This window comes from Pseudochaenichthys georgianus, chromosome 10 (genome assembly GCF_902827115.2).
Source record: "Pseudochaenichthys georgianus chromosome 10, fPseGeo1.2, whole genome shotgun sequence".
Lineage (NCBI taxonomy): Eukaryota > Metazoa > Chordata > Actinopteri > Perciformes > Channichthyidae > Pseudochaenichthys > Pseudochaenichthys georgianus.
The window spans coordinates 21,350,762-21,378,671 of record NC_047512.1 but is presented as its reverse complement, the minus strand read 5'-3'; the positions used below and the strand labels follow the sequence as shown (position 1 = coordinate 21,378,671).

Here is a 27,910-nt window from a genome sequence, read left to right as displayed (position 1 = left end):
AGCGCAATTTATGGAAATACAGGAAGCTATTTAATATGTATATTTACATGTAAGAAAGCGCTGGATTTCGTCTTCACAGCCAAACTATAAAGATTGCAATGGATTACTGATGATTTCGGGTTTAACCATGGAACAAAGAAGATGCGAGATGCGGAGGGCGCGAGGATGGTTTCTCCGCTGCGTGGTTGCTGTGTTTTTGTGGAGCGCGGCCTCAGCGCAAATACGATATTCAATCTCGGAGGAAGTTAACGAAGGAACTGCGGTTGGAAATATAGCGAAAGATCTGGGATTAGATAAAAGCACACTGAAAGACAGGAAGTATCGGATTGTTTCCAGTAATGCGGATCCGCTTTTCCACGTGAATCAAAACGATGGTGTCCTGTATGTGAGCCGGAAGATTGACAGAGAGGAGGTGTGCGCGCAGAGCAGTACGTGTTTAATGAATCTGAAAACCGTGCTGGAAAACCCTCTGGAGGTGCACTATGTTGGTGTGGAAGTGCTGGATATAAATGACCATTCTCCTAGTTTTCCAGAGGAAGTGAAACAGTTGGACATTTTTGAGTCTGTGTTACCCGGAGCAAGATTTCAGCTAAAAGCATCACGGGACCCGGACAGTGGTCCTTTCTCCGTGCAGCACTACAAACTCAGCCAAAACGATTACTTCCGTTTGGAGGTTAGGGATAAAGGAGAGGATGGTAAAATACCTATATTGATTTTACAAAAATCTTTAGATAGGGAAGGAGCAGTGATAAACACTTTAGTGTTGACGGCACTGGATGGAGGGAAACCTCCAAAATCTGGTAATATGAATATTGTAGTAAAAGTTATGGATGTAAATGATAACACACCCATTTTCTCTAAAGATGGTTATTCTGTTACACTCTCTGAAAATGCCCCAGTAGGTACCACCATCGTACAGGTGAATGCAACTGATTCAGATGAAGGTCAGAATGGAGAGGTGTATTACTCATTTGGTAACAGTGTAAATAACAAACTATTTGAGCTTTTTAATATTAATCCATCAACAGGTGAGATAACTGTCAAAGGTCTGATCGACTATGAGCAAAGGGACAAGTACGAAATTGAAATTCAGGCATCAGATAAAGGACTTGCTCCAGAAACGACAGAAAAAAGTGTTATAATCCAGATAGTTGATGTTAATGATAACGCTCCTGAGATTGAGGTTACCTCCTTTTCAAACTCTATCCCTGAAGATTCAAGACCTGGGACAACAGTAGCCCTTATCAGTGTAAATGACTTGGACTCTGGTCTCAATGGAAAAGTGATTTGCTCCATAGTTGAGGATGTTCCTTTTGTTTTAACTCCATCCTTACAAGACAACATGTTTTCATTGGTGACCAAATCCCCCCTGGATAGAGAGAAACAGTCACAATATGTCCTGACAGTAACTGCAAAAGATGCTGGAGAACCTCCATTATCATCTGAGAAGACAATACATGTAGTGGTTTCAGATGTGAATGACAACAGTCCAGAGTTTTCACTGAGTCCATATACTTTCTATATCACTGAAGCCAATGAGCCAGGCACCTCTGTGTTTTCTGTTAAAGCTCTTGATCGTGATGAGAACGATAATGCACAAATAACCTATCATATCCTCAGAGATGGTGAAGGGAAAAAAGTGACGTCTTTCCTTAATATCAACTCTGAAACTGGAGATATTTTGGCGCTAAAAAGCTTTGACTTTGAGACTCTGAAAACGTTCCAGTTCCAAGTTGTCGCCACAGATTCTGGAACTCCGTCGCTAAGCAGCAACGTCACAGTGCACGTGTTCATTCTGGATCAGAACGACAACGCTCCAGTCATCCTGTATCCGGTCAGCTCTAACGGTTCTGCTGAAGGTGTGGAGGAGATTCCCCGCAATGTGAACGCAGGACACTTGGTGACTAAAGTCAGAGCCTATGACGCTGATATAGGATATAACGGCTGGTTACTGTTCTCACTGCAGGAAGTTACTGCCCACAGTCTCTTTGGTTTGGACCGCTATACAGGACAGATCAGAACACTTCGCTCATTCACAGAGACAGACGAGGCTGAGCATAAACTGCTCATCCTGGTGAAAGACAATGGCAATGTGTCCCTGTCAGCAACAGCTACTGTGGTTGTTAAACTTGTGGAGCCCAGAGAGGCTTTTGCTGCTGCTGATGTTAAAAGTGCATCAAAGGATGATGAGGATAATAACGTGACTTTTTACCTGATGATAACTTTGGGCTCAGTCTCAACACTTTTTCTCATCAGCATCATCGTGCTGATTGCAATGCAGTGCTCTAAGTCCACAGACTATACTTCTAAATATCTACAAGAGACTAACTATGATGGGACACTGTGTCACAGCATCCAGTACAGATCTGGAGACAAGCGCTACATGTTAGTTGGACCCAGAATGAGTATAGGATCTACTATAGTCCCGGGCAGCCATGCCAACACACTGGTGCTCCCTGACAGGAGGGGGACATCCACAGAGGTAAGATCCAAAGTTTTACTCTCGCTCCTTTACGACGTTGAGCCCTGATTGTGTTGGAATAACACACAATGTACTTTTTAATATAATTGCATGCTCTCGAAGTGTGTGAATCTATTATTTTCATATGTTAATGCATGATTTGTAGTCGTGGCATATTCTTGTATAATGTCGTTGTTTACACAGGAGGCAACGCTACTTTTTCATGGCAAACACTCTTACGGGAAATGGGAAGTGAACCCTGTTATCAAAATATTGTTACAATGACAAACTTGGTCATCGTCCTGTTTTGTGAGTCAAATATGTTGAGTGCAATTTATCGCTGTCCGCCTTGCTGGAATCAATTATCAAATCCGTCTCAAGGTAGTATGACATGTTAAATGGGTTATGTCTCCGTGGGCTCTCTCTCTCTAATGAAGGGGGCATCTTTGCCTTCTCTGTCCTTTAGAAGAGGGGAAATGCTGCAGTTTTCATTGTTAGGGAAATTCATTTTTCGTGTAAAATCTTTCTTTAAATATATTTTGTTGTTAACAAATGAAGTACTGCAGTGTGATACTCGATCACTTGGTGTCAGTATAAAACAAATAATGATTTAGTTAGTTTTCGTCAGTCACTAGACACACCCCCTTCCTCTTTCTAAAGCCGTCATCGACAGACCAGTATACGTGACGGGTTGAATACTCAATTCAGCATTAAAATAGTCTGATGCTCTGCTGGAGAACGATTGGATTATAACAAAAGGTGTAAATAAGGGATTGTATGACAGAATACAAGTGAAGCTCTTAGAAAGCTGTTTTTATTTAAAAAAAAATCATTTATGATGGAACAAAGACGACGCCAGACATGGAGAGAGCGGACAAAGTGGCTTGCTTTCATGACGGTTTTGGTTACGTTTTGGAGCGGAGCGTCAGGACAATTTCGATATTCCATCTCCGAGGAAGTGAAAATAGGAACAGCAGTGGGAAATATCGCCAAGGATTTAGGTGTTGACAAGAGCACACTGAAAGAGAGGGGGTACCGTATTGTCTACGGCTCCACGGAGCCTCCTTTTCGAGTGAATCAAGACGATGGGATCTTGTATGTAAACCAAATCATTGACAGAGAGGAAGTGTGCGACCGTAGCAAGGTTTGTGTAATCGACTTAAAAACCGTGCTAGAAAACCCACTGGAGGTGCACTATGTTGCAGTGGAGATTCTGGATGTAAACGACCACTCGCCATGCTTTCCCGAACATGAAAATAAGATAGAGATTTCTGAATCTGCATTACCTGGAACTAGATTTCAGTTACAAGCTGCTCGTGATGCTGATAGTGGTTCATTATCCGTTCAGCAGTATAAATTGAGTCAGAACGAACATTTTCGTTTGGAAGTGAAAGATCGTGGTGAGGACCGCAAAACACCTGGTTTGATTCTTCAAAAAGCACTTGATAGAGAGTCTGTCAAGACCCTTACGTTACTTCTGACAGCCATTGATGGAGGTAAACCTCCGCGATCCGGAAACATGACAATAATTGTTCATGTGTCCGATGTCAATGATAACCCCCCCGTTTTCACCAATGAGTCATACACTGCTCAGCTAAAAGAAAATTCTCCTCTAGGAAAAAATGTGATTCAAGTTAATGCAACAGATTTGGATGAAGGTTTAAATGGTGAAGTTATATATTCATTTGGAAAAGACGTGGATGCACGGGCACGTGCACGTTTTGATTTGAATTATATGACTGGAGTTATTTCTGTGTCAGGGGCCATAGATTATGAAGAATGTAGCAGATATGAGATTGATATTCAGGCATCCGACAAAGGTGCAGCTACACTTGCTACAGAAAAAAGCGTTATTATAAATATTGTGGACTTAAACGACAATGCACCAGAGATGGAAGTGACATCTTTTTCGCGTGATCTCCCTGAAGATTCAAAACCAGGAACAACAGTAGCCTTGATAAGTGTTAAAGATTCGGACTCTGGTCTCAACGGGAAAGTGATGTGCTACATTAGCCAAGATCTTCCTGTTATGCTCACTCCATCTTTACAAAACAACATGTATTCACTTGTAACTAAAATGCTTTTGGATCGAGAGAAGGAATCGCAATATAACGTTGGAATTGTATGTAAAGACGCAGGGGAACCATCCTTATCATCGGAAACAAATATAAACATTGTTGTGTCAGATGTAAATGACAACAGCCCAGTGTTTACAAAGAACCCATATACCTTCTACATAACTGAGAACAACAACCCAGGAGGGTCTGTTTTATCCGTGACAGCCAGTGATGAAGATGACGGTAATAATGCTCTCATTTCATATTACATAGTAAGAGACAGAGGGGCAGAGCAGTTATTTACCTCATTTCTAAATATAAATAGTGAAACTGGAGATATATCAGCGCTAAAAAGCTTTGACTTTGAGACTCTGAAAACGTTCCAGTTCCAAGTTGTCGCCACAGATTCTGGAGCTCCGTCGCTAAGCAGCAACGTCACAGTGCACGTGTTCATTCTGGATCAGAACGACAACGCTCCAGTCATCCTGTATCCGGTCAGCTCCAACGGTTCTGCTGAAGGTGTGGAGGAGATTCCCCGCAATGTGAACGCAGGACACTTGGTGACTAAAGTCAGAGCCTATGACGCTGATATAGGATATAACGGCTGGTTACTGTTCTCACTGCAGGAAGTTACTGCCCACAGTCTCTTTGGTTTGGACCGCTATACAGGACAGATCAGAACACTTCGCTCATTCACAGAGACAGACGAGGCTGAGCATAAACTGCTCATACTGGTGAAAGACAATGGCAATGTGTCCCTGTCAGCAACAGCTACTGTGGTTGTTAAACTTGTGGAGCCCAGAGAGGCTTTTGCTGCTGCTGATGTTAAAAGTGCATCAAAGGATGATGAGGATAATAACGTGACTTTTTACCTGATGATAACTTTGGGCTCAGTCTCAACACTTTTTCTCATCAGCATCATCGTGCTGATTGCAATGCAGTGCTCTAAGTCCACAGACTATACTTCTAAATATCTACAAGAGACTAACTATGATGGGACACTGTGTCACAGCATCCAGTACAGATCTGGAGACAAGCGCTACATGTTAGTTGGACCCAGAATGAGTATAGGATCTACTATAGTCCCGGGCAGCCATGCCAACACACTGGTGCTCCCTGACCGGAGGGGGACATCTACAGAGGTAAGACAATTATTTGAAAAAACCGTGGCATGTTTCTACTGGCAGCGTTGTTCGTTAATTCGTAATTGAAAAACTCTAAATTATATACAGCACTTGTGCAGTTTGATAGGCATATAAGTATTTGAAGAATATTTGTTTTGTATATTTGAGTATTCAGCTGCTATTTTTATTAAACTGTTTAACCTGAAGTGAAAAGCTGTTATCAACAAGTGTCATTATGGGGTGAGATATGCTTATCCTCTGTTTGTCAGTTTGTAGTCTCCTGCTTTTTTCCATATTCTGACAAACACATACAACTACAACATAGGCTACTTTGATGCTTCAAACAACATTACCTTCACTTGGACTAATGTGTGATTCAAGGTTACAAGGCTTCTTCAATGTATTGTACATGTACACATATGACCGGACGAATCATAACTGCCTCTCTGCTCCACGGTGCTTTAAAGTGTATCTGCTGGTCTGATACCTGCTAATACACTGTGCAAAATATCAAACCAATTTATAGATATATCAAACATTTTTTAAACATAATCTGCATCATTCATTTGTTTTAGAGGAATGAATGCGTTTATTGTTAAATCTGGTTAAGGCATCGCATTATGTGATGTAGTTAAAAACACTACTCAGGGTAAAGTCAATCATTATACAAAAATGTTTTCATTTCGCTATCACAAAAGGTACATAAACGTTGATTTCCTTGTAGTGAGCAAGCATATCGCATGGTGTCAGTGTGTCATAAAAATAACGTTTTAACTTGTCGTTACTGGGCGTTGGATCCACCTCTTTTTAGTGCTCTCAGTTGGATACTGCAATTCTGCTTGGCGGCTGGCTGCCGCATTTATACACATTGCCCCGTGTGTTAACATGTTTTTAACGGAGTGAATATTTGCATACCCGGATGTGTTGATCTATATTTTTACAAGACGGTTACTAGCCCTGTGAGGAATCCTTACCATTTTTGTTTTTAATCATGGAACAAAGAGGATGCGCGGCAAGAATGGCGAGAAGACATTGGATCGGCTGCGTGGTTGCTGTGCTTTTGTGGAGCGTAACATCGGCACAATTACGATATTCAATCTCGGAGGAAGTTAACGAAGGAACTGTGGTTGGAAATATAGCGAAAGATCTGGGATTAGATAAAAGCACACTGAAAGACAGGAAGTATCGGATTGTTTCCAGTAATGCGGATCCGCTTTTCCATGTGAATCAGAACGATGGTGTCCTGTATGTGAGCCGGAAGATTGACAGAGAAGGGGTGTGCGAGCGAAGCAGTACGTGTTTAATAAATCTGAAAACTGTGCTAGAAAATCCCTTGGAGGTGCATTATGTTGGAGTGGAGGTGATGGATATAAATGACCATTCTCCCAGTTTCCCAGACGAAGAGAAAACGTTAGAGATCTTTGAGTCAGTCTTACCCGGGGCAAGATTTCCACTACAAGCTGCACGAGATCCAGACGGTGGTCACTTCACTGTTCAGCAGTATAAACTCAGCCACAATGGCCACTTTCGTTTAGAGGTTAAAGACCATGGTGAAGATGGGAAAATACCTGTATTAATTGTGCAAACATCTTTAGATAGAGAGGTTTCCGCAAGACAGTCATTAATGCTGACTGCACTAGATGGAGGAAAACCTCCGAAATCTGGTACTATGAATATTCTAGTAAATGTTTTAGATGTAAATGATAATGCGCCTGTGTTCTCTAAAGACTTAAACTCAGTAATGCTTGAGGAAAATACTCCAATAGGCACAACAATCTTACAAGTGAATGCGACAGATCTGGATGAAGGACTAAATGGAGAAATAGTTTACTCGTTTAGCAACAGCGTAAATCGTAAATTCTTTAAGCTATTTGAAATTAACCAATCAACAGGGGAGATAATTGTTAAAGGTTTAATAAACTACGAGGATAAGGACCGATATGAAATTGAAGTTCAAGCAACAGATAAAGGTCCTGCTCCACTGGCTACACAAAAAAGTGTCGTCATAAAAATAGTTGACGTGAATGATAACTCTCCTGAGATTGAAGTTACCTCCTTTTCAAACTCTATCCCTGAAGATTCAAGACCTGGGACAACAGTAGCCCTTATCAGTGTAAATGACTTGGACTCTGGTCTCAATGGAAAAGTGATTTGCTCCATAGTTGAGGATGCTCCTTTTGCTTTAACTCCATCCTTACAAGACAACATGTTTTCATTGGTGACCAAATCCCCCCTGGATAGAGAGAAACAGTCACAATATGTCCTGACAATAACTGCAAAAGATGCTGGAGAACCTCCATTATCATCTGAGAAGACAATACATGTAGTGGTTTCAGATGTGAATGACAACAGTCCAGAGTTTTCACTGAGTCCATATACTTTCTATATCACTGAAGCCAATGAGCCAGGCACCTCTGTGTTTTCTGTTAAAGCTCTTGATCGTGATGAGAACGATAATGCACAAATAACCTATCATATCCTCAGAGATGGTGAAGGGAAAAAAGTGACTTCATTTTTAAATATCAACTCTGAAACTGGAGATATTTTGGCGCTAAAAAGCTTTGACTTTGAGACTCTGAAAACGTTCCAGTTCCAAGTTGTCGCCACAGATTCTGGAACTCCGTCACTAAGCAGCAACGTCACAGTGCACGTGTTCATTCTGGATCAGAACGACAACGCTCCAGTCATCCTGTATCCGGTCAGCTCTAACGGTTCTGCTGAAGGTGTGGAGGAGATTCCCCGCAATGTGAACGCAGGACACTTGGTGACTAAAGTCAGAGCCTATGACGCTGATATAGGATATAACGGCTGGTTACTGTTCTCACTGCAGGAAGTTACTGCCCACAGTCTCTTTGGTTTGGACCGCTATACAGGACAGATCAGAACACTTCGCTCCTTCACAGAGACAGACGAGGCTGAGCATAAACTGCTCATCCTGGTGAAAGACAATGGCAACGTGTCCCTGTCAGCAACAGCTACTGTGGTTGTTAAACTTGTGGAGCCCAGAGAGGCTTTTGCTGCTGCTGATGTTAAAAGTGCATCAAAGGATGATGAGGATAATAATGTGACTTTTTACCTGATGATAACTTTGGGCTCAGTCTCAACACTTTTTCTCATCAGCATCATCGTGCTGATTGCAATGCAGTGCTCTAAGTCCACAGACTATACTTCTAAATATCTACAAGAGACTAACTATGATGGGACACTGTGTCACAGCATCCAGTACAGATCTGGAGACAAGCGCTACATGTTAGTTGGACCCAGAATGAGTATAGGATCTACTATAGTCCCGGGCAGCCATGCCAACACACTGGTGCTCCCTGACAGGAGGGGGACATACACAGAGGTAAGACAAATATAACCATATTCCAACTCCCTAACTTTTCATAGTGCTGTCATTGCCATTTTAATATTTACATTTAATTAAGTTGACATCAAATTACATTGGATCATGTTTGATATGAATACTGAAACGCTGATGTTTAGAAAGCATCTGCTCATGAGGCAGCATCTTCGTCCTCTCAGACTTCAATAATTTGTTTTTGCAACCTTTATACTTGTTGTTGGACAGTTGGTGATTTACAGTATATGTCAATGCAGTTATCCATAGCCATCAGGTAATCTACTCATACCCGTTTTAGAGCAGACGCAAATGTCTGCATCCGTGGAACTGAAATGTGTTAAATACGCAGCCACAGCTTTTGGCACATCAATTGGAAATTCTTAATTCATTGATTATGACTCGGTGTTGTTTGATACATTAACGGTACATGCAATATTTCTTAACATTATATGGACTATTTTGTCTAATATTGTTCTATGAACTTTCAATAATATTATATGTTTATGTCAAGCAGTGTTGCAATAACGTTCTGGATCGCATGGTGTCGGTATAATGGCAAATAGTGTGTCAGAGCTTTTGGTCATCGTCTTTAATCCAATCATGTATTTCTGCGTGAAAACGGCTTGAGCAGAAAACTAGCTCCATTCATTTCGCAGGACAGTCTTGTTAATGAAACACAGTATGCAAAGGAATATGCCTGATTATTGTTTCCTGACCGGCACACAGTTATAGATACCGGATTATTCTTTTTTTCTGTGCATAATGGAACAAAGCGGGCAGCAGCCGTGGATAGCGCGATGGAGATGCTTCGTCTACATTGCAGCTTTCGTAACGTTTTGGAGCGAAGCCTCAGCTCAGATCAGTTATTCCATCTCTGAAGAAGTGAAAGAAGGAAGTGTTGTTGGAAACATTGCCAAAGACTTGGGAATTGATAAGGCTACGTTGAAAGCTAGAGAGTATCGCATTGTTGGCAGTTCAACGGAACCCCTTTTTCGTTTCAATATGGACGACGGCATCCTGTACGTCAGTAGGAAAGTGGACAGGGAAGAGATCTGTGAACGAAGCAAAGCATGTATAATCAACCTTAAAACCGTGCTAGAAAATCCTCTGGAAATCCACTTATGTAGCTATAGAGGTGCAGGATGTAAACGACCACTCCCCCGTGTTTCCAGAGAAGCAGAAGCGCCTGGAGATATTTGAATCTACATTACCGGGAGCACGGTTCCAGCTACAGCCTGCACGCGACCCAGACGCTGGTCAGTTTACTGTTCAGCAGTATAAACTCAGCCAAAACGACCACTTTCGTTTGGAAGTTAAGGAGAGGGGTGAAGATCGTAAGATGCCCTTTTTGATTCTGCAGAAGCAGTTAGACAGAGAGGCTATGAGAGAGCACAAGCTCCTGCTTACAGCTATTGATGGTGGGAGGCCAGCGAGGTCTGGAACAGTAGAAATAGTAATTCAGGTGCTTGACTTTAATGACAATTCTCCGATTTTTACAAAAGACGTATATTCTGCTATATTAAATGAAAACGCAGCCCTCGGAACGTTAGTTATTCAGGTTAATGCGACTGATTTGGATGAGGGTGCAAACAGCGAAATTGTTTACGCATTTGGCAAAGAAGTGGATTTACATTTGCAAAAATTATTTACTATAGACTCAGAGACGGGCGAAATAAAAGTGACCGGAGAAATAGATTTTGAACAAAATGAAAGCTATGAAATTGATATACAAGCTTCAGATAAAGGTACTATTCCTATTTCTACATACAAATCTGTGATAATAAAGGTAATTGACTACAACGACAATCCCCCAGAGATAGAAATTACATCATTTTCCAAATCAGTTCCCGAAGATTCCAGAATTGGAACAACAGTAGCTTTAATCAGCATCAATGATTTAGATTCAGGTCCTAATGGGAAGGTTTCCTGCTTTATACGTAATGATTGTCCTTTCGCTATTACTCCATCCTTGCGAGACAATATGTACGCAGTAGTGACCAAATCAAAACTAGACAGAGAAGTTAAGTCTTTTTATGAACTTACAGTAGTGGCAAAAGACACCGGAGAGCCACCGCTTTCCTCTGAAAAAACAATAAGTGTTGTTGTATCAGATGTGAACGATAACCGACCACAGTTTTCACTGAGCCCGTATACATTCTATGTTACTGAAAACAATGACCTAGCAGCACCTGTATTTTCAGTAAGGGCATCTGACTTTGATGATAGTGATAATGCACATATTTCATATTACATTCCCAGGGAGAGCAGTGGAAAAACCTTTGGTCTGTTTTTAAATATAAATAGTGAAACTGGAGATATTTTGGCGCTAAAAAGCTTTGACTTTGAGACTCTGAAAACGTTCCAGTTCCAAGTTGTCGCCACAGATTCTGGAGCTCCGTCACTAAGCAGCAACGTCACAGTGCACGTGTTCATTCTGGATCAGAACGACAATGCTCCAGTCATCCTGTATCCGGTCAGCTCTAACGGTTCTGCTGAAGGTATGGAGGAGATTCCCCGCAATGTGAACGCAGGACACTTGGTGACTAAAGTCAGAGCCTATGACGCTGATATAGGATATAACGGCTGGTTACTGTTCTCACTGCAGGAAGTTACTGCCCACAGTCTCTTTGGTTTGGACCGCTATACAGGACAGATCAGAACACTTCGCTCATTCACAGAGACAGACGAGGCTGAGCATAAACTGCTCATCCTGGTGAAAGACAATGGCAACGTGTCCCTGTCAGCAACAGCTACTGTGGTTGTTAAACTTGTGGAGCCCAGAGAGGCTTTTGCTGCTGCTGATGTTAAAAGTGCATCAAAGGATGATGAGGATAATAACGTGACTTTTTACCTGATGATAACTTTGGGCTCAGTCTCAACACTTTTTCTCATCAGCATCATCGTGCTGATTGCAATGCAGTGCTCCAAGTCCACAGACTGTACTTCTAAATATCTACAAGAGACTAACTATGATGGGACACTGTGTCACAGCATCCAGTACAGATCTGGAGACAAGCGCTACATGTTAGTTGGACCCAGAATGAGTATAGGATCTACTATAGCCCCGGGCAGCCATGCCAACACACTGGTGCTCCCTGACAGGAGAGGGACATCTACAGAGGTAAGACCAATATAGTAACAATATGACAACTCCATGTGAAAAATAATGATAATTATTATTTCCTTCCATGTCGAATATACTTAGAAATCTATATCCCACAATTGGATGGGTTAACATCCTAGGATATTACATTTCTGGTGAAAAAAAGCTGGTGCTTTTATCCAAAGTGACTTACAATAAGTGCAAAAACCATAGTGATTCAAACTCCGAACAACAAGGAGAGTGCAGATATAGTCACTTCAAGCAAGTCCTAACATTGTAAGTGCTGATGAATTATAGTTACAAGTACCAAGCTAACTCTTTAAAGTGCTTTTATTGATTGTTTGTTTTGTTACAATAATTAAAATGCCAAGGTACAATCCAAACAGATGCGTTTTCAGTTTGCGACAGAATGCAGTGTTTCTGCTGTCTTGATGTCAATGGGGAGCTCATTCCACCATTTGGGAGCCTGGATACTAAACATAATGTGTTTTTGAGGGGTACCAGGGTCAAACTCGCAGAGACGGAGTAGCAAGCCGATTGGCTGACGCTGAGCGAAGTGCATGTGCTGGAGTGCATGGTTTAACCAAGGCCTGGATGTAGGAAGGGGCTGATCCCTTCACAGCTCGGTAGGCCAGTACCAGTGTCTTGAAGCGGATTCTGGCAGCCACTGTCAGTGAAGGAAGCAAAGGAGAGGTGTAGTGGGGGTGAACTTATGGAGGTTGAAGTCGGGGAAACAACAGAGGTGCCAATATTGATGAAAAGATCATGGATAGGAGAGTCCTTACCTGATGAAGAGCAGTTTAGGTTGAGCTTCAGGTGGTGTGCGTGTGTATCAACTGAGAGATGTCAGCCAGACAATCAGAGGTGCGTGCGACCACCTGGGTTTCAGATTGGGGAAAAGACAGAATCAGTTATGAAATATGATATTAAATAATTTAAATGATATCCCACACTTGTATTTGGAGAAACATACTTTGATATCAAGTGTGCCTGCTGATAAAGTGTAGCAGTTGTAACATAATAGCATTTTAATCCTATTTTGTGTCATTTAAAATGTGACTTGCATCACAAAGTGTACTGGCCTTCATGTTGTCAATTAATGCAGGAGCCGTAAAGTAACACTTCAGAAAGCATGAATGCACTGGCAGCTTCAACATCTTGTCTAGCCCACATCATGTTCTTTTTGTTTTTGCATAAACATAATGCTGACTCCTTGTTGCTGAGTAGTTTGATATGTGTTTATGCAGTTTTTAATTACTTTTAAGTAATCTATTGAGAAATATCAGAAGTGCCTCTTTGAAATGTCATCGATAAGGATTCAGTGGTCTAGATTCTTAAAAAGAATAACTTTTTGAAGTGGAGACTTATTGTGGATTGATCGAAGAAATAACGCATATTGTAATGTATTCATATGTTTCAAATATATTACACTAACAATTATAAATCCACTAATCATGAAATGTTATGGAGTTCACTTGTTGTATTGCATCTGAACAGCAGTGGTGGAAAGCAACTGGAGTACAATTCTGAAGTATTTCCATTATTTACTTTATACTCCACTACAGTTATGTAGCTTTTTAAAACAGTACATTTATTTGATAGCTTTATTTACTTGGTTTGATTATTAATTTAGAAAAAAAAGTATCCAAATGTTTATTATAATGTATTATAACTACCCAGCCATGTTAAATTATTCAAAAGAGCGCCACCTTTACCAGTATCGACATTAAAGTAATGCACATATTATAGCATCATTAATTATAATATTATATAATAACGTAATGAGTAGTTTCACTTTTTGCAGGACTTTTAGCCTACAAAGTATGTTGAATTACTTTGACTTAAGTGCAATCTAAGTTCTTCTTCCACCTCAGCTCAGTAGACTACGGGAATGTTTAACCATGCGACCGTTACATACAAATAAGATTTCTACACAATGTATCATAAAATGTTGTTTCTTTAAATAGAAATGATCTGCATTGAAACGCCAGCTCGCATGGTGTCACTGCTTGTGCAAATGAACGACTGTCGGTTGAACGTAGGTTACTCTACGTCAGTAGTTTAGTGGTATTTCGCGACAGAGTGCACTCGAGCTTTAGGGCGATGGCTTCAAATATCTGACTCGTTCACGATCCTTTTTCGAAAATTGGAGTATTTGTTATTTTTGTTCAAAATGTCCGCTACTGTGTAGACTCACTTTTTCTTTCTAAGCTACGTTTTGTTTGAATGCAATATGGCAGGAAGAGGACGCAGAGCATGGGTTGAGCGCCTGGTCGAGCTCTTTGTTTGTTTGATTCTTACTTTGATTCATTTTAGTTCAGCTCAGCTACGATACTCCGTTTCCGAAGAGCTTACAGTGGGTGCTGTTGTTGGGAATATCGCTAAAGATTTGGGGCTGGATATCAGTGCTTTGAATGCAAGAGGATTTCGCATCGTTTCTGGATCGACCGACCCCCTGTTTCAACTGAACAACAATGGCATCTTACACGTACACCGGAACATTGATAGAGAAGAAGTGTGCGAGCGGATCAGCACCTGCGTTATCAACATAAAGACTGTGTTGGAGAATCCGTTAGAGGTGCATTACGTCGCCATTGAGGTTTTGGATGTAAATGACCACTCTCCCATCTTTTCTGAAAACGAGACGCAATTAGAGATATCAGAATCTGCTTTACCCGGTGCACGGTTTCAACTACAAGGCGCGCAAGATCCAGACAGCGACATGTTTTCTATCCAACAATATAAACTCAGTCAAAATGACCATTTTCGCTTGGAGGTTAAAGATAGAGGAGAAGATGGGAAAATTCCTGTTCTCTATTTGCACAAATCGTTAGATAAAGAAAGTGCAAGAAGTCATAGATTACTGCTGACAGCAATTGATGGAGGAAAGCCCGCTAAATCAGGAAATATGATAATTATCGTTCATGTTTTGGATGTAAATGACAATATGCCAGTTTTTGCCAAAGACTCATATGCAGCCGTGCTTAGTGAAAACTCACCTATTGGCACAACTATCATGCAAGTGAATGCCACCGATTTAGATGATGGTTTAAATGGAGAGGTGGTTTATTCATTTGGAAAAAATGTGAATAATAAATTACGTAAACTTTTTGATGTTGATGCTAACACTGGTGAAATAATTGTTAAAGGACAGATAGATTATGAAGCAAAAGACAGGTATGAAATTGACATTAAAGCTTCAGATAAAGGACCAGTCTCCCTAGAAACAGAAAAAAGTGTTATAATAACTATTGTGGACTTGAATGACAACGCACCTGAGATTGAGGTGACATCCTTTTCAAATGCAATTCCTGAAGACTCCAAACCTGGAACGACAGTAGCTTTGATAAGTGTGACTGATAATGATTCAGGTTTAAATGGAAAGGTTATCTGCTATATAAGTGAGGATGTACCTTTTACATTAACACCATCTTTACAAGAGAATATGTTTTCTATAGTCACCAAATCTATGCTTGATAGAGAGCATCAGTCCAAGTATGATGTAACGATAATTGCTAAAGATGCCGGTGAACCACCTTTGTCATCTCATAGGTCAATAAGTGTGACTGTATCAGATGTTAATGATAACAGTCCACAGTTTTCAACAAATCCATATATATTTTATGTTATTGAGAACAATGTTGCAGGAGCCTCTTTATTTTCAGTGAGTGCTCATGATTGTGATGAGGGTGATAATGCTGTCATATCATATAACATAGTTAGACATGGGAATGAACACAAAAAAGTGACCTCATTTCTAAACATCAACTCTGAAACTGGAGATATATCAGCGCTAAAAAGCTTTGACTTTGAGACTCTGAAAACGTTCCAGTTCCAAGTTGTTGCCACAGATTCTGGAGCTCCGTCGCTAAGCAGCAACGTCACAGTGCACGTGTTCATTCTGGATCAGAACGACAACGCTCCAGTCATCCTGTATCCGGTCAGCTCTAACGGTTCTGCTGAAGGTGTGGAGGAGATTCCCCGCAATGTGAACGCAGGACACTTGGTGACTAAAGTCAGAGCCTATGACGCTGATATAGGATATAACGGCTGGTTACTGTTCTCACTGCAGGAAGTTACTGCCCACAGTCTCTTTGGTTTGGACCGCTATACAGGACAGATCAGAACACTTCGCTCCTTCACAGAAACAGACGAGGCTGAGCATAAACTGCTCATCCTGGTGAAAGACAATGGCAACGTGTCCCTGTCAGCAACAGCTACTGTGGTTGTTAAACTTGTGGAGCCCAGAGAGGCTTTTGCTGCTGCTGATGTTAAAAGTGCATCAAAGGATGATGAGGATAATAACGTGACTTTTTACCTGATGATAACTTTGGGCTCAGTCTCAACACTTTTTCTCATCAGCATCATCGTGCTGATTGCAATGCAGTGCTCTAAGTCCACAGACTATACTTCTAAATATCTACAAGAGACTAACTATGATGGGACACTGTGTCACAGCATCCAGTACCGATCTGGAGACAAGCGCTACATGTTAGTTGGACCCAGAATGAGTATAGGATCTACTATAGTCCCGGGCAGCCATGCCAACACACTGGTGCTCCCTGACAGAAGGGGGACATCCACAGAGGTAAGACCAAAGATATTTTAAGTAAAGTTATTATTTTCCTGTATATTATAGTAAACATTTTCTTCATAGAAGTTGTGGCGTTGTTGTGAAATAGTGGTCAAAGCAGTTGTTAAAAAAAGAAGATATTCCTGCAAAAGTAAATCACAGATTTTTTTTGACAATGAAGACACAGTTTCTTTCTTGAACAAGAGAACAAAATATTTCCCATATTTCCTTTCCTCCTTAACAAAATGAATACCTCTCAACGGTTTTGTTGTGTCTGTTTAGTGTTTCATCACATCAAACTTCTTCAGAACTTTGCTGTGAATTGACCAACTTAGATTCATCATAACTTGAGCTGTCATTTGTCTGTTGCAGGCCGTGTGTAGTTGTTTACAAGTAGGTCATAAACTGGCCATGAGCAGAGACGCATCATTTCATTGGGGTTGCTGCGTTTAACCTGGTGAAATAGGGAAAGGTTCATTTAAAAAAGGGAAGTTTGAAATTGTTCCAGTAACTACTAGGCCTTTGTGTTAACTTTCATTTGCAATCATAATAGGTTTGAGTCATACATGATGTATCTCTAATCCCTCAATTGAAAAAGACACTATTCAGCCACATACATTTTTCAGGAGGGGTAAAGAAATTATTACTGCTTTCACAGAAATGTATGTTTTTTGTGTGCTCTTTTTGCCTATTTAGTGAGCGACTAACTAGTTACTGGAGGTCTGTGCTGGCTGATGTAGTGTAGGTGATTCAATGGTCCATGAATGGCTGCAGCTACGACAGCCAGAGGGGGAGAGAGGGAGCCTGCAGCTGGTGTGCGGTGAATCACAATGTACAGCCTGTCAGGTGGGGCGTGCTCACTTTGTTCAGCAGGGATCTTCAATCCTACAGTACTCCAAGTATATACCACTATATGTTGAAATAATATGAATCTGATTGGCTTGTTGTGCTTTGATCTTAAAGAATACAAGGCAGTGATGTATAAGAGTGTGCACCGTTCATATTATACACACCAGATTCACCCTTTTTCTGACAAAAAAATAGGTCATATTTCACCACACGTGGGTAGGTCTGCATGCTCGGCTTCTGGGCTGATTATATGCCGAACACAGTGCGTTGCCCATAGCAACACATGAGGAGTTCCACCTCTACTGGTTTCCACAGAGTAGCATGCGCTCAGTGGTCTTAGCAACAGCAGCAAAAGAGGATGAGGGAGGGAGGGAAAGAGAGAGCAGTAGAGGTGGGGGAGGGGAAGTGGCTTTTCTATGGCTAATCTATAGACATCTCACAATATTTAATGAAAATGGGTTTATTTAGATAGAAACACATGGATTATAACAGTTAAATCTCCATTGTCAATCACGCAACAGATGGGGAAGATATCGAAGCAATAGGGAAGGTGGGAATAGTTGAGCTTCTAATTAGATATTTTATAATAAGGAGATAATCTGTTCTCTCAACAACTGGGTCAACCTTAGTTTTCCAATGACTGTACGAAGAACAATTCAATGAACAAATCAAAGCTGTTGAAAGCTAATGGAATATTTTGACACCCTTTGACATAAAGATGAAAGTGGACTTTGAATGCAGGAAAGGAGAGGATGCATTCAGATTGAGTGTAAGGCAGCAGCTCGGCTTCATGCAGTAGAGCCTAAACACACTTCTGCTGCATGTGTGGAAGTGTGCATATGTTGTGTTCCCATGTGTGTGTGTGAGATAAAACTGTGCGTTTTGCAAAATAGCGGCAGTGCTAAGCTGTGCCTGGACAGCAGATGCCCTGAAAAGATTGATTGAATTGCAATTAAACATGAGTGCATTCCATTACACCTAAAACGTGCAGGGTGATGTCAGTGGAGGACATTGGTGAGCTCTCGTTAAACTGTGAGTCGAACAATGTCCTACTGAATTATGTATCACTGCAATGTTGTTACTTTATCGTGGCATTTTGGGGGAGAAAAAAACAGTTGAGAGGAATGGATGATTTACAACCAGGGTCACGAGTTGCATTCAGATACAAGCACATGTGCTGCGCTTTAGTCTGATAAATCAACACATGCATATCGTTGTTTGCCCTGTTGACAACGTGCAGATCCGCACAAGTGTCAAGCAAGCGGCTTCATTTTAAAATGTACTTCTGATGTTTGTTATTTCTGAACCTGATATAAAACATTTAAGGAGATTAAACTGAAAAGAGCATTTATCTCATGTAATATATTCATCCTAGTACAGCGCCATCATTTTATATTCCTACTATTTTTACTCTGCATGCTCTCTTTGGCGGGGGTGTGGCTGCTTGCTCCAGTGCCTTTGTCAGTGTGCTTGGCTGGCTTTGCAGATCTGTGCAATTGTGTTTGTATGCTGAGTGTCTGCACTGGAAATCATTCACAGTGCAATGAACCTTGAGTTGTGTATGTTGTCTTTGTTAAGTGATTGAGAACATTTCCTCATATTCAGTGTCAGAGGGAGAGAGCAAGACAACCAGCTAAATGTTAGAGGAGAGAGGACACAGCTGTTACAAATTCTATATACTGTAATATCAGCAACTTGAGAGAATCTCCCTTCAAATGCTAATTGTCCCCAAAGCAAACTCCCTTCCTTCCTCTCTTTTCTTTGCTTCATAACCTCTTCTGCATTAACCTGGATTATATGCAAACTTTCCAAATGTGTTGACTTCGATTCTAGAAACATGATTTAGGCTTTCTTCTGTTAGAAACTGCAATATGAATGTCCCTCTATGAGAGATCTTTCATTGTAGTACACACTGTTCTATTGTGCCTCTATCTCCGTTCTGTTTTATGCAGAAGCTTTTCCTGTTTTCGTTTCTTCAGCTTCCCTCTATGTCTCCTCACTATTTCTCTCCTTCTTCTTCACCCTCCATGTTAATATCACCCTCGGTTTGTGCCCCTCCCCCCTTCCACTCTTGGCCTCATTTTCTCACTTTTATATCTCTGTCCTTCGTTTACTCTTTCACATATTGCTATCCTTTCCTGTCCCCCTATCGTTTTCTGTGTTTTTCATCCAGTCTCTCCCCTCTCTTGTTCTGCCACATGCTTTCTAGCTCGATGTTGCTGTGCCTCATGCCTGTAGGGTAGTGGCTGTGGATGCTGCATGTGCTGTTGTGTGTCAGTAGGGCATATTCTCTCTTATTGCTCCAGCTTTGTTGAAGGATGGCACAACTCACATTGAGGTCAGCAGCAGTGATGGTAATCAAATGTATACACACACACACACGCACACACACGCACACACAGTAGTGCACAGCAAAAACATGCTACTATCGTTATGTTCACAGTTCACACGTGCACGCTTGTGCTCAGAGACACATGCACGCAACAACACATCACACTTGCTCACAAATGCCTAATCCACTTTATTGAAGGGCACTTTCACAGAAGAAAGGAGGCTGGGAGAAAATAGAGCACCAGAAGAGCATGCTCCCTTGGTGATATAGTGACTCACAGAGAGAAAGCAACACGCATCCACTGTGAGACATTTACCATGTTAAAATCAGATGCCCTGCCTGGTCTGAACATGTTTCTAAGAATACCATAGCTCTATCATTTTAACCATTATTCTGAATTATTGTATGTTTTATCCATCACAGACCAAACTGTCACCATAAACACAAGACAAAGTACAAAGCTCCCACGTTAAATTGAAAAACACAATAACGCTAGCAGACCCATGTCACAGTAGCTGATGTTCAATACTGCAGTAACTATATACTGTCTGTATACCACATTAAATTAATGCATTAGAGATGCTAGTTTGAACTATGTTATTAAATAGCACCTTTCTCCCTACTGTTGTATTTTGCAAACTTCTAGTCACCGACCTCTGTTGCTCTGCCTAACCTCTCATTGTGTGAAATTTCACACAAATGTTGAATTGTCCACACATACATGTCGTTCATGTGCAAACGGGGAGAGAAGTAAAGGAAATCTAGAGACTACACCTTTTAAATATACATTCAAGTAAACATTTTTAAAGCAAATACATTTTGTTTGAGTCATCCTAAAGAACAAAACATAAAAAATAGAAAGGAAAATTACAGCAGACTAGGCTAAAAAGAAAAGTGTTGAGGTGGTCTGGTCATTGTGTCCTTTGTTACTCACTAATATTAACACCTAGGTAACCATACTGCGTTAACTCAGAGTGCTAGTAAGAATGGCTGTGAGTATTCTGACCAGAGCGTTATTTTTTACAAATTAAGATGAAGAGGCTCTTCAGATGGAAGAAGGGAGATGGTATATCAAGTTTGGTTGTTGACGTTTATCATGGCATTATGTTGACAAGTTCAATAAATACCTGCTGTTTTAGGTCATATTGTATTGTTTTAGATAAGCGGCATATTGTCCAGATTCTGCTGAACATTTTGTTATCTGGACTGACACTGTGCCTGATTGTGTGTGTGTCAGCTTTTCTACTTTGCAGACCTTTCAGCTGATGGTGACGGTGAATCACGAGGTTGTTAATGTGAATGTCAGCAAGCACATGCACTGCAGCAGCGCAGCTTATAGTATTTGGTCAATAAAGTGTTTGTACATCACAGTGTGGTGCTGTGCTTTGAAGGCAGAGTTGCAGAGAACAGTTGGGCAAAGTAAAACATCTCTTTCTATATCAAGTTAAACTGTAAACTAATATTTCTTTGTGTTAAAAAAGTATCTATTCTGGGCCTTGAACTTTAAGTCTGATTTATCCACATCTTTAAATCCTGTGCTTTTCTGTGAATTGATGCCAGATTTATCTGTAATGCACTGCATGCAGATCTACTCCTTTTTGCCTCTGGATTAAAAGGGCCATATTACATTACATTGCATTTAGCTGACGCTTTTATCCAAAGCGACTTACAATAAGTACATTCGACCAGGAAGACACAACCTTGAAGAAAACAGAATCATATAAGTACATCAGGTTTCAAGTGCTACTCAACTGGCTATAGATAAGCCAGTCCTTTATTAGTATATAAGTGCTCTGTTAGCAGTTCTTAGTTAGTAATTCTATCGCTCGAGGTGGAGTCAAAAGAGATGAGTTTTCAGTCTGCGCCGGAAGGTGTGTAAGCTTTCTGCTGTCCTGATGTCAATGGGGAGCTCATTCCACCATTTTGGAGCCAGGATAGCAAATCCACATGTTTTTGCTGATGGGAACTTGGGTCCCCCTCGCAGCGAGGGTGCAGCGAGTCGTTTGGCTGATGCAGAGGGTAGTGCACGCGCTGGGGTGTACGGTTTAACCATGTCCTGGATGTAGGAAGGGCCAGATCCATTCGCAGCATGGTACGCAAGTACCAGTGTCTTGAAGTGGATTCTAACAGTTACCGGAAGCCAGTGGAGGGAGCGGAGGAGCGGAGTGGTGTGGGAGAATTTAGGACGGTTGAAGACCAGACGAGCCGCTGCATTCTGGATGAGCTGCAGAGGTCGGATAGCACATGCAGGTAGACCAGCCAGGAGAGAGTTGCAGTAGTCTAGGCGTGAGATGACGAGAGCCTGGACCAGAAGCTGCGTCGCTTTCTGGGTCAGCTGGGGACGTATCTTCCTAATGTTGTAAAGCGTATATCTGCAGCAACGGGTTGTAGCAGCGATGTTTGCAGTGAAGGACAGGTTGTTATCTAGGATCACACCCAGATTCCTTGCAGTCTGGGTCGGGGAAACAACAGAGGTGCCGATGTTTATTGTCAGGTCAAGAGTGGGACAATCTTTTCCCGGAAGGAAAAGTAGTTCAGTTTTGTCAAGGTTGAGCTTGAGATGATGAGCGGACATCCACTGAGAGATGTCAGCTAGACAAGCAGAGATGCGTGCAACGACCTGGGTCTCTGAGCGGGGAAAGGACAGAATTAATTGGGTGTCATCAGCGTAGCAGTGGTATGAAAAACCATGCGGGCTAATGACAGATCCGAGCGAGTTTGTGTACAGGGAGAAGAGGAGGGGACCAAGAACAGAGCCCTGAGGGACCCCTGTAGTTAATTGACAAGGGTCGGACTCGGACCCTCTCCAAGTTACCCTGTAGGTACGGTCTTTGAGGTATGAGGTGAGGAGGGAAAGTGCAGAGCCTGAAACTCCAAGTTCTTGGAGAGTGCGAAGGAGGATCTGATGGTTCACTGTGTCGAATGCAGCAGACAGGTCCAACAGGATGATGACAGAGGAGAGGGAGGCTGCTTTAGCAGTATGCAGTTCCTCAGTGACAGCAATGAGGGCAGTTTCTGTGGAGTGACCTGCCTTGAAACCAGACTGGTGCGGATCCAGAAGGTTGTTCTGATGGAGATAACAGGAGAGTTGTTTAAAGACAGCGCGTTCAAGTGTTTTAGACAGGAACGGGAGGAGAGAGACAGGCCTGTAGTTTATAACATCAGACGGGTTGAGAGTGGGTTTCTTTAGGAGAGGGTTTACTCTTGCCTCCTTGAGAGTGTTTGGAAAGTGACCAGAAGTTAGAGAAGTGTTGATGAAATGGGTGAGAAACGGTAGAATATCAGGAGCGATAGTCTGAAGGAGGTTTGAAGGGATAAGGTCCAGAGGACAGGTGGTAGGGCGGGCAGAGGTAATGAGGGTAAGAACCTCACTTGGAGAGAGAGGGGAAAAGGAGGTTAGTGTGTGGGTGGAAGGAGGGTGTGGTGACCCAGCGGTGAGGAAAGGTGAGTCAGAAAAAGAAGAGCGAATATCATCAACCTTTTTTTCAAAGTGGTTAACAAAGTCGCTTGACAGAAGGGAGGAGGGGGAAGGGGCTTTGGGGGGGTCCAAGAGGGTGGAGAAGATGGAAAATAGTTTTTTGGGATTGGAATAGGAAGATTGGATCTTATCTTGAAAGAAAGTGCTTTTTGCCTGAGAGATCGAAGCAGAGAAAGAGGAGAGGAGAGCCTGATAGGTTAGGAGGTCGTCATGGTGTTTGGATTTCCATCGTTTCCGCTCTGCTGCCCTAAGGACGGTTCCATTAGCACGCAGTGCATCATTTAGCCAGGGCGCAGGAGGGGACTGACGAGCCTGCCGAGATGTGAGAGGACAGAGAGAGTCCAGAGAGGATGAGAGAGTAGAGAGGAGAGTTTCTGCAGCAGAGTTTGGAGGCAGGAGTTGGAACGAGTCAGAGGAAGGGAGGGCTGAGAGCACCGAGGAGGCAAAGGTAGAGGGGGGAGAGGGAACGGAGGTTACGGCGGACAGGTGCAGGATGAGAAGAGATTAGTTTGTTATGTTTGGAAAGGGGTAGAGAGAATGAAATGAAGAAGTGATCGGATGTGTGGAGCGGGTTTACAGAGAGGTTAGAAGTAGCGCAGTTCCTTGAGAATATGAGATCAAGGACATTGCCAGCTTTAAGAGTTGGTGGGGACGGAGACAGTGAGAAAGCAAAGGCGGTTAACAGAGATGTTAGTTCGTCTATCTTCCCCGTCTGGAGGTTGAAGTCTCCGAGAAGTACAGCAGGAGGGCCAGATTCAGGGATGTGTGAGAGGAGATTATCTAATTCCTCCAAGAAGTCCCCCAAGGCGCCTGGTGGACGGTAGAGAACAACAATGGTTAATTGTATAGGATGGGTTACTGTGACGGCATGGAATTCAAAGGTGGAAGGAGTGAAGTTAGGTAGCTTGAAGAGGGAAAAGCTCCATTTGGGAGAGAGCAGGAGACCAGTGCCACCTCCTCTGCCAGTGGGTCTGGGTGTATGGGAAGAAGGAATATGCTGTGGAGAGAGCTGCTGGGGTGGATGTGTTGAATGGAGTAATCCAGGTCTCAGTGAGAGCAAGGAAATCCAGGGTCTGCAGGGAGGCGTAGCCAGAGATGAAGTCAGCCTTAGGAACAGCTGACTGGCAGTTCCACAGGCCGCCTGAAACTAGATGTTGGATCACGTGGGATAGACGAGAGCAGGCCGGTTATAGCGATTAGGAGATACACGGGGCCAGTGATAATTGCGAGAAGACACATGAACAGGAATGGAGAAAATACACATGATTATAGCATGAGGGGCTAGAAAGCTAAAGAAAAGAAAATAAGACACCAGCGATACTTAGCTCAATCAGAGTAGGATTTGCCTCCTCTTTGCCACCCTCGTGACTCCCGCAGGACTCCAATGTCTTTGTCAGTCTTTGACTCCCGCAGGACTCCAATGTCTTTGTCAGTCTTCGGCTATCTGACGCTCCAGGAAAAGAGCTACCTAAAAAGGACGCCTGATTGCTGAGTTCTCACAGCTGTGGGGCCACGCCCCTCTAATTAGTTACCTCTCTACAGCTGATGGGCGACAGCAGAGTGGCCCTGCCTATATTGTAATGCAGGCTTGAATGCCCACTGAGAGCTGTGTAACAGGTTCACTTGAGCAGATCTGAGATTTAAAATCTCTCAAAAGCACCGTTTTAGCTACAATAACTACAGAACAATTATACAGAGTAGAATAAATGAAACAGAGAAGTCTAATTAAACAAGAATATAACTTACAGTGGTTGCTGCGTCAATAGGTATTGTCGTCACCCGGTCTAGATGCACACCATATCAGAGTCAGAAAGCAAAACTTGCTTTGTGGGCTGATGGAACAACTGTTGGCCAAGACTCCCTGGCAATGCTCCTTTTGCACTTGTCATTTGTTCTAGAACATGTGATGTGTGGCCCAGACTAGTCCCTGAAGTATATGGGTCAAACAGCTTCTTTCATCCTGATACATACATTTAATTTTTTTGAACTTATTTTGTGTCTGACCTGGTTGCATTTGCATGATAGCTAAATGTAAGGACAGAAATAGTTTATATTTGTAATTATTCTTCTGTCTCGCTCCTATTTCTCTCAAGCCTGATCTCGTGTGAGAATAGGGCTGACCCCTTTCTCCTCTCCACCACTCGGTTATATAAACCCTCAGTTTCATTACGTCTCAGTGCATTGACTCATGGCATGGTGAGTCCTACAGGTTGGACCTTGATGCTCTCACTTTACAATCACTTCACTGCAGCCAAGGCTTTTCTCCAGGGTGCTAACAACATCTTCCTCTATCAGCAATCATATGTATCTCTAATAATTAGAACCAAGGTGCGCTACGTTTTTCAAGTTTCATTTGAAATGCTAGATGACATGAGCTTAGCTCAAGGTGCTGCGTTATGCCAATCTACTCACTTGTTTTATTTTTGAATGAACACATCTCTTAATAATGTAGTAATTTACCAGAAATAATATTAATACAATAAAAGCTCATAGAAACAGGTAAGCCTAGCTATTCATGTCTGTCTGATGTAATAACCAGTGCTTGATAGTTAGGCCTGTGCAAAGATTAAATGTTTTTTTTTGTCTTTTTTTTTTTTTTTGAATCAACAGAGATCAGAACAGATGTAGGTCTGCACTTGTTTGGCATCGGTGCTCATACAGCCACAACATCTGCTGCTGTGCTTAGGTCATCAGCGCTTGCCTGGAGGATTGAACAGAGTGAGCAGCCATTGCAAGGCTGCAAGCAAGACAGACTGCTATTAAGTGGAAAACAAGTGAGGACCCAGTTGTTTGAAAATCCCCTTAAAGACACACTGATGAGAACCTAAAAGCATCCTAAGTCCTGAGATCTAGATGTATGCAGGGGATTGTGATCTCTGATTGATAACATTAATGGGTGAGGGAAATCCAGACTCAGCTGTTTAGACATTGGATGCAGTCTGCGTAAGAGGATTGCCTTCTTACTCACTGTGGAGTAGAGGGGGTATAAGGCCACCGTTGCCATACATATGTCTGCTTAAATACCGTATGTTGTATTTATTTCTGGCTATGCATGGATGGGATCACATGTTAGCTGTTAAATGTATCCAGCCTCTAACGGCAGGCCTCCTCATCCCCCGGTGACCTTTTACCCCCAGACTAATGCCCGTATTAAGCATCTTGTGTAATTGCCTCACCTTGTTTTAAGCTAAATTGTATTTCTCTGAACGTTGCACGTTTCTGTTTATAAAGCTTAATAGTGTTTGTTTAGTTACAAGTCTTTAAAAAAACAATAATGTCTGAAAACTGCTGAACAACTTGATATTTATTTCCAAGTATGTTTAATTAGTTGTCTACGTGTTCATCAAGTGGTCTGGTTTTGTAGTATGATTAATAAACCATGAAAACATTGTCAGCATTGTATTCACAAAAATATAAATGTGTTGATCTGTGGTCTTGCTTTTTCTAGTATGTTTCAATAGTTGAATATAGAGAGGTCTGGTCTGAGCATAACTTGCCTATGAGAGCTAACACTGATATGTATTTCATGTAAAGAGCACATTGCTGCTGTAGGTTCAACATAACTGAACATGTGGGGGTTCAGCAATTGCATGACCCTGTAGCAAGATTGTACAACAAGGCAGTTTAATATAAGCAATGATATGCATTTAAAATGAAATGCAAAAGCATAAATATGTGGTCAGTATTGTATTTATATAAGTCACAGTGTGTGCTCAAGTGATATTGATACTGTTATGTAAACTAAAGCTATAGCCTGAAATGTCTTATCTGTTTTCTCCTTATTTAAAAAATTGTCTGAACATCATTTGGCTCCTTCTGGTCATATTTGTGCACCAATGAGCTGTTATGTACAGTGGGTGAGTCATCTCATCCCACATGTAGCTTTTCATTTTGTGAAGTTGGTCTGCTGTGTTTATTTTTAAAATGAACCATCTGCCATGCAAACATGGAATCAGGAGTTTTGGCAGTTAGCGTCATTGCTAAAATGCTGTCATGATATTAGGGAGATTTGTTGATGTGATGCCCTGTAGCCACACACACTTGAGTTCTGTACGAGGATGTTTACACGTGTGCCGATAGCTACTGTAAGTGTTCTTCCACCTTTCCCGCCATCTTATCTAGTGGGAGTGTAGAGTATGGAACACAATGAGACATGGGTGTGGAAGATGTGTGTTAGTGCTGTAAGCCTGACTCATATCCCACTCTCACCTCCCTCCGTCTTCCTCTGCCTTTGTTCCCATTATCACGACCACACTCTTATCCAATCTAGTGTGCAGTCCTTCTCACCTTCACCTTTAATTAACTCCTTTTTATTCGCTGGTTTATTTTTATTTTCATATATCTTCTTCGAGCTCATTTTTACACAAAGAATATTTCTCAGATTGTCTCCATCCCTCCCCTCCTCCTACGCACCCTGATCTCCTCCAGCTGGTACTCTCTCTTATGCCCCCTCCTGTCTCTTCACGTAATAACATTCTGATAGAAAATGGCTGACGTCTTTTGGAGGTTGTGTTACTCTACCCCTCGCTCTCTCTGACATCTCTTTTTCATTTAAGTCTTTAAGTCTTAGTTTAGTTGCTAATTGCTATT

The 27,910-nt window shown here is 41.9% G+C and overlaps 2 protein-coding genes across 4 annotated transcripts in view; both read left to right on the top strand.

Moving 5' to 3' along the window:
• The window catches only part of LOC117454154 (protocadherin alpha-C2-like), a 190,268-nt gene that overhangs the window by 9,982 nt on the left and 152,376 nt on the right, over positions 1–27,910 (top strand). Inside the window, exon 1 of one of the 3 annotated variants that reach the window (XM_034093270.2) lies at positions 3,166–5,660. The exons of 1 other annotated variant lie outside the window; for it this stretch is intronic. In XM_034093270.2, the coding sequence (XP_033949161.1) occupies positions 3,297–5,660 (2,364 nt within the window). In that variant the 5' untranslated portion in view covers positions 3,166–3,296. Of the gene's footprint in view, positions 1–3,165; positions 5,661–14,177; positions 16,677–27,910 lie in introns of those variants that run through there. One more of the 3 variants, XM_034093272.1, reaches the window with a different exon arrangement.
• LOC117454156 (protocadherin alpha-8-like) lies at positions 66–27,125 on the top strand. The gene is made up of 2 exons (XM_071204636.1): positions 66–2,482; positions 25,931–27,125. The coding sequence occupies exons 1-2, from the start codon at positions 110–112 to the stop codon at positions 25,946–25,948; spliced, it is 2,391 nt and encodes a 796-aa protein (XP_071060737.1). The 5' UTR covers positions 66–109; the 3' UTR covers positions 25,949–27,125.

Bases quoted from the DNA above. Each gene is read 5' to 3' on its own strand.
- LOC117454156 (XM_071204636.1), top strand. From the start codon at position 110: ATGATTTCGGGTTTAACCATGGAACAAAGAAGATGCGAGATGCGGAGG.